Source organism: Peromyscus maniculatus, chromosome 8 (assembly GCF_049852395.1).
Source record: "Peromyscus maniculatus bairdii isolate BWxNUB_F1_BW_parent chromosome 8, HU_Pman_BW_mat_3.1, whole genome shotgun sequence".
Classification (NCBI taxonomy): domain Eukaryota; kingdom Metazoa; phylum Chordata; class Mammalia; order Rodentia; family Cricetidae; genus Peromyscus; species Peromyscus maniculatus.
This window is the reverse complement of record NC_134859.1, coordinates 42,673,319-42,683,732: the sequence shown is the minus strand read 5'-3', so window position 1 is coordinate 42,683,732 and position 10,414 is coordinate 42,673,319. Positions and strand designations below refer to the sequence as shown.

The 10,414-nt window shown below is 42.1% G+C and overlaps 1 protein-coding gene across 1 annotated transcript; it reads left to right on the top strand.

Annotated features, from left to right (window-relative positions):
• Positions 1-4,639: 4,639 nt before the first annotated feature.
• On the top strand, positions 4,640-7,797 carry LOC102917346 (olfactory receptor 2T29-like). The gene is made up of 3 exons (XM_016003440.2): positions 4,640-4,742; positions 5,501-5,659; positions 6,770-7,797. Exon 3 carries the CDS (start codon positions 6,779-6,781, stop codon positions 7,733-7,735), a length of 957 nt encoding a protein of 318 aa, XP_015858926.1. The 5' UTR covers positions 4,640-4,742; positions 5,501-5,659; positions 6,770-6,778; the 3' UTR covers positions 7,736-7,797.
• Positions 7,798-10,414: the final 2,617 nt, after the last annotated feature.

Sequence of the window (10,414 nt, the reverse complement as noted above, 5' to 3'; positions counted from 1 at the left end):
AGCAGCATTATTTGTAATAGCAAGAACCTGAAAACAACCTAGATGTCCTCAGCTGAAGAATGGATAAAGAAAATGTGGCACATATACACAATGGAGTACTACTCAGCTGAGAAAAACAATGACATCATGAAATTTGCAGGTAAATGGATGAAACTAGAAAATATCATCCTGAGTGATATAACCCAAACTCAGAAGGACAAACATGGTATGCACTGATTCATAAGTGAATACTAGATGTAAAGCAAAGGATAACCAGACAGCAACCCAGAGCTCCAGGGAGGCTAGCTAGTAAGGAGGACCCTAGGCAAGACTCATGGATTACCCAGCAAAGGAGAGATAGATGAGATCTACATGAGCAACCTAGGTATGAGTGGGAGGTAATAGAGGGCAAGGAATGGGGCATGAGAACATAGGGGAATGGGAGTTTTGAGCTGGGACAGGAATAGAGTGGGAGAGCAAGGAAAGAGATACCATGATAAATGAAGACATCATGGGAATAGGGAGAAACAGAGTACTAGGGAAGTTCCCACGAATCCACAAGAATGACCCTACCATAGATTACTGATAATAGTCAAGAGAGTGCCTGATGAGCCTACTCTGGTTATCAGATGGCTGAATACCCTAACTGTCATCATAGAGCCTTCATCCAGTGGCTGAATGAAGCCAATGCAGAGATCCAAGGTTGGGGCCCAGGCCAAGCTCCAGGAGTCCAATCAATTAGAGAGGACAGGGATTCTATGAGCAAGGGACATGGAGACCATGATGGGAAAAAGTACAGGGACAACTAGCCAAACTAGTGGAAACACACGAACTGTGGACCAATAGATGTGGAGCCCCCTTGGTAATGAACTAGGCCCTTTGGATAGACAAGACAGTTGTTCAGCTTGAACTATTTAGGGGGCTCCCAGGCAGTGGGATTGGGACCTGTCCCTAGTGCATGAGCTGGCTTTTTGGAGCCTGGTGCCTATGGTGACATACTTTGTGCAGCCTTGGTGCAGGGAGGGGGGCTTGGACCTGCCTCAGTTGAATGTACCAGGCTCTGCTGACTCCCCATGGGAAATCTTGCCTTGGAAGAGGTGGGAATGGGGGGAAGGATTGCGGGCAAAGCTGGAGGGCAGGAGGAGGGAGGATAGGGGAATCTGTAGTTGCTATGTAAAATGAATAGAAAATCTGTAATAGAAAAATAAGAGATAGTAAAGGTATTATAAAAAAATAAGCCACAAAAAAGTTGGATATTACACAGAAAAACAAACAAACAAAGTCCTTTGCTAACAAACAGGGCCAGTCAGGCAGAGCCTGATCACCGTGCAGCTGGAAAATGCTAAAATTTCATCTGTCTCTGTGTGTCTTCTTTCCATGGAACCTCCTGAACCCAAACCTGATATACAACTATGTGACACTGGGGAGCCTCAGTAAAGCCATGAGATGCTTACAACACTTTGAACATGAAGGAAGAAAGACTTCCTAGCAAACTCTCTTCAGAAGGAGGCAGGTGAGGTACACAGACAGGGGCAGCACTTTTCCCATTGCCAGGGCATCACGAGGAACAACAGTCAGTTCTGTGTATTTGTGCTCAGATCATACTGTGCATAAGCTTCCTTTATTTTCATGAACTATTTTTATTACATTCTATGACACATCCACTGTGTGGCATGGGTTCATAACTTTTAATTACATAGGATTTGATTGTTTGATGACACTGATATTTTCATTTTCTCTCTCCAACAAAGGTCCTCATGAATCAGTTTCCAAGACTTAAAAAAGCCTTCACATTTCAAGCTGGAGAAATTCACACAGGACCTTGGTCATACAGGAGTGATGATCTGTAGGGCAGGCAGGTGACATTGGGGAGGAATGTTGTCACTTTGGTAGCTGCATGTGCCCCTTGATGTACATTAGATGCCTGACTGTCTAATCTACTGGGGGCCACATCCTGACACCATGCACACCTAAGACATCTGTGTCCTAACAGTGCTGAGTCAGCTGCCTTGGGGGCTGGACACAGCCTGGAGGTCCACAGAGCCTCTGTCACCTACAGTTGATGCAGATGGCCCAGACCAGCAGCAACAGGGAAAGACCCCTGTCTTTCCCCTCCCCTGCTGAAGTCCACTCAGGACCTGCAGTCAAACCAAATGTGGAAGGAGTCAAGACCCTGCTCCATCTGCAGGTTAAAGCCCCGGGAACATGGGAGGGCTGAGCTCAGGAGTGTGGCCTGATGAGCAGACGACACTGTGTGACCAGAGGATGGAATGGAACACTATCATGACATGGAAACTCGATCAGAAAACTTTATCCCACAAAAAAGTACAGAGCAATTTGGCTGCAGGATCAAGAGTTCTGAGGTGGATCGATCTTCTTCCCTGTTGTGCATCGTCAACTACACAGTTTACACTTCACAGATGTGTGCAGTTTAAGGCAAGGTGTCACTCTCTAAAGTGTAACATTTGTCCCACAGTGGTAATATAAATATTCTCATTTTCATCTAAGCCATTTGTATCTGTAGATCATTCTATAATTTTTAGGTCACTATTTAAAGTGAAACAAATTGAACTGAACATTGAACAGAATGCAGTTCCAATGAACATGGCTTCTGACTGACAGAAGAAGACAGCCATGACATGATGGGAATAACACAAAATGGCACATGACGGATTGAGGGATGGAGCCGCAGGGTCGGTCTGTAACATACTAGTAAGGGAAACTGAACTCAAGCTTTGGAATCCACACTTATAAAGATAACAGGTTACAAAAACTACTGACAGTTTATATGAACAGATAGAGACAGAGACAGAAACAAAGAGAGAATGAGAGGGAATAGAATTCTGCATAGTGAACAAGGGCCTGAGAATACAATAACTAACTCATGTTGGACCAGATTCCCATTTATGATGGTGATAGTCCAGGCTATGGTTAATACTGGCTATGACTTTCCACTTTAACAAAACTGAAGGGTAAATGAGCCTGTGGCAGAGGTTTCTGTCACCATCCCTGGCTCACTTAGTTACATTCTTCCTTAAAGTGCCACAGGGGAGTTATTAACACAATCTTTATCCAGGAATGAGCAGGGTCCAGCCAAGGATGACGTCCCTTGCCTCCTGTTCCTTCTGCACTTAACCAGTCACTGTCCCTTGGCTTCTATGACCCAGGCTGCAGCTGCATCTGATGGTGAGTGAACCTGACAGGAGAGAATGCCCAGTACAGGGTGGACCTAGACAGTCTGTTTGTTCTTCAGGAGGTTTGTTTTATGACAGTCTGTTTGTTCTTCAAGAAGTTTGTTTTATCATTTATTGTCTCATTTGTATGTGAAAGAAAAATATTCTGCCTTCTTTTCTCTCATTTCTGGTGTATTGAGACAGGGTTTCTCTGTGTAGCACTGGCTGTCCAGAACTTGCTTTTTAAACTAGGCTGCCCTTGAATTGAGAGATCTACTAGCCTTTGCCTCCCTAGTGCTGGATTAAAGGAATGCACTACCACACCCAGCATCTTCCTAAAGCTTCCCTTTAGCGATTCTTACTGAGATTTTTTTCTAAGTTACCAATGAAGGAATATGTGTTAAACACACACACAGACACACACACACACACATACACACACACACACACACACACACACGCATATGCACACGCACACACACACATGCACACACACACACACACACATGCACACACACACAGCAAACTTACCTTGATTTCAATGCTGACCACCTACGCCAGTCTCACAAGTGATAAGATTGCAGTAGGCATCTGCCAACACCCCACCCTTCCCTCTGTATTTTTGGTGTTTGTATTACAATCCATTAGTTTTCCAAAATTTTCTTTTTTGATGTTTATTTAACTTTAATTGTGGGTAATAACTGGGCATTAAATAATGTCAAGAATTCTTAATTTTATTCATGTCTCATAAAAACAGATTGTGGGTGATCTAAACACAAACTATACATTTTCCTAGGGAAATGGTGTTTCCCATAGAACCCAGGCAGGTACCCACTCTGTGCCTACTCATAGGTTAAGCGTTTATGCTGTGTGTTATTGTGTGATGTGAGGCAGATGCCCTGAGACCCTGAGCTTCTCCACTGTAAGGAGAAAACGTGGTGACTCCTGTGGAAGCACAGGGTGGTTCAGGGATGCTGCTGGCTGAGGAGGATGCTTTGTGATTTCTCTGCCTTCACCGTGAGTAATACCCAGTGTTAACATGCACCAAGCTCTTCACATGAAATCAAACTCACAGAATATGTAAGGGCAAGCCAGCTGCTGGTCCTGAGCCTTGTGCAGACATCACCTTCCTGATCTCCCTGCTCTCTGGGTGCCTTGATGCCAGTGTTCCCCATTTAACAGAGTGTGCCACCTTCCCAGCACACTTCCTGCCCCTCACCTGCCTCCTGACCTTCACTCACCCAGCAAACACTGGTCAGGGATTCTCATAGACTGTGGCAGCTTCCCTGGTCCTTGCTCTCTGTGTCCACAAATATGAATTAAGTCAGCAGGCAACCTTAAGGTGAATGAGGAAAGCTTAAATTTTAGAACATGTGTAAGTTTCCTTTCATGAACAAGACTTCTTAAGATGAAAATCCATCATTTGTCTTCCTATCTCACAGTCTATTCATCTGTCTGTATCTCTGTCCATCTCCTCCCATAGGTCTCGGGTTTTTCTGACATTGATATGAAAGCATCAAGGACCCAGCATTTTTCTCTCCTCCATCAGCAGCTTGGCAGAACATGGCCCTTTAAGGACTTCAGTTTCAGGTGTGTTTTGTGTTTTGTTTTTAGAATCCTGACAGAGATTAAAATGATCCTGAGACTTGTGATTGCTGTCTCAGCAGCTCCTCCCTTTAACTATTCCTCACATCTCAGAAAGAGAAGATTTAATTTCCTTTCTTTTTTTTTTATTTGTTTGTTTGGATTTTTTGAGACAGGGTTTCTCTATGTAGCTTTGAGCCTTTCCTGGATCTCACTCTGTAGACCAGACTGGCCTGGAACTCACAAAGATCCGCCTGCCTCTGTCTCCTGAGTACTGGGATTAAAGGCATGCGCCACCACTGCCCGACTTAATTTCCTTTCTATTGTTAAGAGCTATCAAAATGCAGTATCTACTATTCAGAAATAAAAAAAAAAAACTTTACAAATCTCCTCTCTTTGAGAAGTACCTGTGGAAGAGGCGTTCACTGAGCATTGTCAAAAAGGCTGGCTACATTCTGTCTGCTGCTGTTTCTCACTCTGTTGTCTCTGTTTAAACCTTCAAATTTAATTCAGATATGTACTATTTTCCCAGCACAGATGGACACGTACCTTGTTTAATGCAAAGTTAATGTGTCCTTGAATAGACAGACAGACAGAAAGACAGACAGACAAATACACACACACACACACACACACACACACACACACACACACACACACACATGCAAATATATATATTTGCATCAAACATAGAGGCAGGCTGTGAGCATGGAGCCGGAATAATATCAGGGATATGTCATGGCTGTCTTCTCTCTACTTCTCAGACTCCATGAAGAAGTGGCTGACAGTCCATAGAGATGCTGCTGCCACAGCCTGGCCTGGCAACCAGCAGTGACTGCTGAATCCTCTGCCTCTTGCTGAAGTTAGAGCCAGTGGTGGACCCTGTGAGGAGATCATCTTGGAGAAGCAGAGACCAGGAAAGGGTGAGACTTCACATTATCTCAGTCTAACCAGCATTAGAAGAGCAAGCATGTCCTATGTAATGCTCTATCTATATTTTCATATGACTATGTTTATGTGAGTGTATATTGAAAGAACATTTATCTAGCAAAATACATATGTAAGAAATTTCTTTTTTATTACTATTTTTCTTTTTTATTTTTATTTCTTATTTTATACTTTAATTTAATTTTCCATATCAGTCATGGATACCCCTGTCCTCCCTCTTCACAACCCCCCCACTCCCATTTGCCCACCCCCCACTCCCATCTCCTCCAGGGCAAGGAATCCCCTGGGGATTCAGCTCAGCCTGGTAGATTCAGTCAAGGCAGGTCCAGTCCCCTCCTTCCTTCACCTAGGCTGAGCAAAGTGTCCCTGCATAGGCCCGTGGCTCCAAACAGCCAGCTCATGCACTAAGGACGGGATCTGGTCCCACTGCCTGGGGGGCTCCCAAACAATTCAAGTTAATCAACTGTCTCACTTATCCAGGGGGCCTGATCCAGTTGGGGGCTCCTCAGCTATTGGTTCATAGTTCATGTGTTTCCACTAGTTTGGCTATTTGTCCCAGTGCTTTTTCTAATCACGGATGGAGACTATGCATTTTTCAATTATAATCTTGTACCATATTACTTTAAAATCCACATTATTTGATGAATATGAAAATGGAGAGTGCATCTCATAATGTGTTAATATTAAAAGCAAATTCAAAATGATTCTTAAGAATAACTTTATTCATTAATTTTCTTAATGTGTTTGCTTATTTACTTTTGATTTTAATTGGTTTGTTTGTTTGTTTTGTTTTGGTCAGTGATTCACTTTTTTTGTTAGTAGCAAATAATTACCCTGAAAATTTCAAGAACTTTTTGATAGAGGACAATATTTTTCATCAGGAAAAAAATCATGACCATGAACCATGGTATCTTAATTCTGAGTTGTAATGGCTATAAAAACAGGTGTGAATTCTTGATTTTTTAAATGGCTTAATATATGTAGCTTATCATTCTGAGATCTTTAGGCCGAGGGCACATTCTCAATACATTAGGCTTGTGCATATATCAGTAAGTAGCCACTAACTCCAAACAATACTTGCCTAGGAGACACCCATGGACATCAACACCTGGATGAGCAACTACACTGGACAGTCAGATTTCACCCTGGTCAGATTCTTCAGTCAATCCAAACAACCTGCCCTGCTTGCTATGGTCATATTTGTGGTTTTCCTGATGGCCTTGTCTGGGAATGCCCTCCTGATCCTTCTGATACACTCTGACACCTGCCTCCACACACCCATGTACTTTTTCATCAGCCAGTTGTCCCTCATGGATATGATGTACATTTCTGTCACTGTGCCCAAGATGCTCATGGACCAGGTCCTTGGGAACCACAAGATCTCAGCGGCTGCATGTGGGATACAGATGTTCCTGTACCTGACACTAGGAGGTTCAGAATTTTTCCTTTTGGCTGCCATGTCTTATGATCGCTATGTGGCCATCTGCCATCCACTCCGTTATCCTGTCCTCATGAACCGTAGAGTGTGTCTCCTCCTGATGTCTGTCTGTTGGTTCCTGGGATCCCTGGATGGCTTCATGCTCACTCCTGTCACCATGACCTTCCCATTCTGTGGATCCCATGAGATCCATCACTTCTTCTGTGAGGTTCCTGCTGTGACAAAGCTCTCCTGCTCAGACACCCAGCTCTATGAGACCCTCATGTACCTGTGCTGTGTGCTCATGCTTCTCATCCCTGTGACAGTCATCTCAAGTTCCTATTCATGCATCCTCCTCACTGTTCACAGGATGAACTCAGCAGAGGGCAGGAAGAAAGCCCTGGCCACCTGCTCCTCACACATGACTGTGGTCATCCTCTTCTATGGTGCTGCTGTCTACACCTACATGCTCCCTGCCTCCTTCCATACCCCTGAGAAGGACATGGTGGTGTCTGTGTTTTACACAATACTCACCCCTATGCTGAACCCACTGATCTACAGTCTGAGAAATAAGAATGTCACAGAGGCCCTAAAGAAACTGTTTGGTGTGGAACACTCTTTCAAGAAACAGTAAAGTAAGTAATTTGGAATGGACAGTTTCTTCTCCTTGTCCCTACACATCTGTTGATCTAGGTCTCATGCTGACTTTATTCCTCATCCATCATGTCTGATTGCATAATCAGAGCTTTTGAAGAATTCTTTCTCTATTCTGAAAATTTCTTCATTGATATACTTCTTGTACATTTAACATTTTCATTTGCATCCTTTCAATGTTACGTTTTATGAATTGATAGTGGCTGTTTAATTTTGTTTAACAACAGTCTTATCATTCCAAAGATATATTATATTGAGAAATAAATGGTCCTGAGATGCTCAACTGATAAAAGATAGAGTAAGTTGAAAGAAGAGTGGTTAATCAGAAGTGAATGGAGATAAATGGCATATTAAATTAATTCTGTGTGTTTCCCTATAATTTATGTATATTTCAAATATGATAAAAATAAAGAGCAAGATACAGTTTTATCCTTCAGCTCCTTTGTGTGGTATAATAAATATAGTGGTCCAAAGAAATTAAAATCTGGGTAGTATAAGTGGCCCAGAGTGTTTCAAATTTTCAGCAGAGCTGTATTAGCATGTAAATGTACTCGTGTATGCCTCAAAAACCAAACACAGCTCTCACTTCAAGGGAATGAGGTATAGCTTATCCTTGAGTCTAATGTGAGTGACCATGGCCTAGGAACATGGACTCAGGTTGTCCCAATGACATGGTCCAAAGTTTTATGGAAAGTTACAGAGCACACACAAGTCATAAGTCTTAACTCAAGGCATTTTTCAAATTCACTTGTGGAGACATCAGGGGTTCAGGTTGTAGGAAGGTGTGCTATTATTTTCAGATGTTGTTGGTGACATGGAAAGCTTCTACTTTGAGTAAGGCATTCTGATAATCAATACATTCCAGAAGATTTCACCTGATAGATACAGGGGTGCTGGCTCAGAAACTGAAGCTGGCAATGAATGACTCCTATGGGTGCTTTAGACACTTGGGGTTATTTGGCTTTGTACTTTAATGTTCTAACACTCCATAAGAACTCCATGTGTGTTCTAATCAGTTTGCCAATCTTGCAGAATTTATTTTTGTTTTTGTTTGCTTGTTTAGGGAATATTATTTTAAGGAGTGCTAGTTCTGTTTATGTTATATTTGTTTAACTCTATGAAGCTGTGTTGCTGTGCCTGTCTAAAATACCTGCTGGTCTAATAAAGAGCTGAATGGCCAAGAGTGAGGCAGGAGAAAGGATACGAGAGAGGGCCTGGCAGGCAGAAAAAATATATAGAAGGAGAAATCTGGGAGGAAGAGGAAGGAGCAAGAGAGGAAGGAAGAGGACCTTAGGAGCCAGCCACCCAGCTACACAGCCAGCCACAAAGTAAGAATAAGGGTAAGATTTACAGAAGTAAGAGAATGGGAAAAGCCCAGAGGCAAAAGGTAGATGGGATAATTTAAAGTTAAGGGAAGTTGGCAAGAAACAATCCAAGCTATGACTGGGCATTTATAATTAAGAATATGCCTCTTTGTGTGATTTATTTGGGAGCTGAGTGGTGGGCCCAAAAAAAAGATTTGATTGTTGTCTGTTTGTTTAGTTTTGTTAATCTTTAACAAATCTATGGTTTTGTCCTCTGGGAACTTCAGTGTAGTGTCTCCTGTTGACCAAGCTTCACATTCAGTGCATGAAGAGGCTATGTGTTCTCTTATAACCTGTGGTGAGAAAGCTCATTCCTAGGAGTCAGGGCAATCAGGGCGGCAGTCTTTAGGAGAGAGAGGTAGCTGCCTAAGCCATTCTTATCTGGGACTGATTTGTTCCCATTCTCTGTATCTGACACAACATTTACATGTGACATGTTACAGGAATGTTATACGAAATTAAATTATCAAGAATACAGTAAAGAAAGTAAAAATAGCAAATGAGAGAAATGGTTTCTTAATTGATATAAACTAAAATCATCTTTCAACCAGGCTTTCTATATTTTTCCCCTCTGCCATTTAGTTATTTGTATTTTATGTATTATTTTATTTGATGATTAGAATATTTGAAATAATTTAATTTCTCATAACTCTGCTTTTTTTGGCCTGTCTGGTTTCATAGCTGTAATTTCATAGGGAATGGCTAGTTCTAATTTTAAGAAAGATTGTTCTTCAGTTTCTAAATGTTTGTCACTCCTATTTATAGGTCATATTTTGATTTGTTTTGTTACATTAATATTACATCAGATTGAGGTTTTGAGAGATAAATATAAATCTACCTTGTAGAAGAAATCAGATGACAACAACAACATGGTATATTTTGAATTCTTTCCTAACTGTCTTTTCCCCATGTACCATATATTATTGTGGATAAGGATAGAAAGAAGAAGACAAATTCATGAGAAGCTGGAATTCCATAGGTTATTTGTGGACATAACTCATTCATTTATGTCACAATCAGAAAGGGAAATACTGTTTTTTATCTTTTTTATTTTATTTTACAATACTATTCAGTTCTACATGACAGCCACAGATTCCCTTGTTCTCTCCCTTCCTGCCCCCCTCCCCTTCCCCCCAGCCCACCCCCCCCCCCATTCCCATCTCCTCCAGATCAAGGTCTCCCCCGAGGACTGAGATTGACCTGATAGACTCAGTCCAGGCAGGTCCAGTCCCTTCCTCCCAGATTGAGCCAAGCGTCCCTGCATAAGTTCCAGGTTTCAAACAGCTAACTCATGC

What these genes read in the sequence shown, in the direction of transcription:
- LOC102917346 (XM_016003440.2), top strand. Translation starts at nt 6,779, where the DNA reads ATGGACATCAACACCTGGATGAGCAACTACACTGGACAGTCAGATTTC.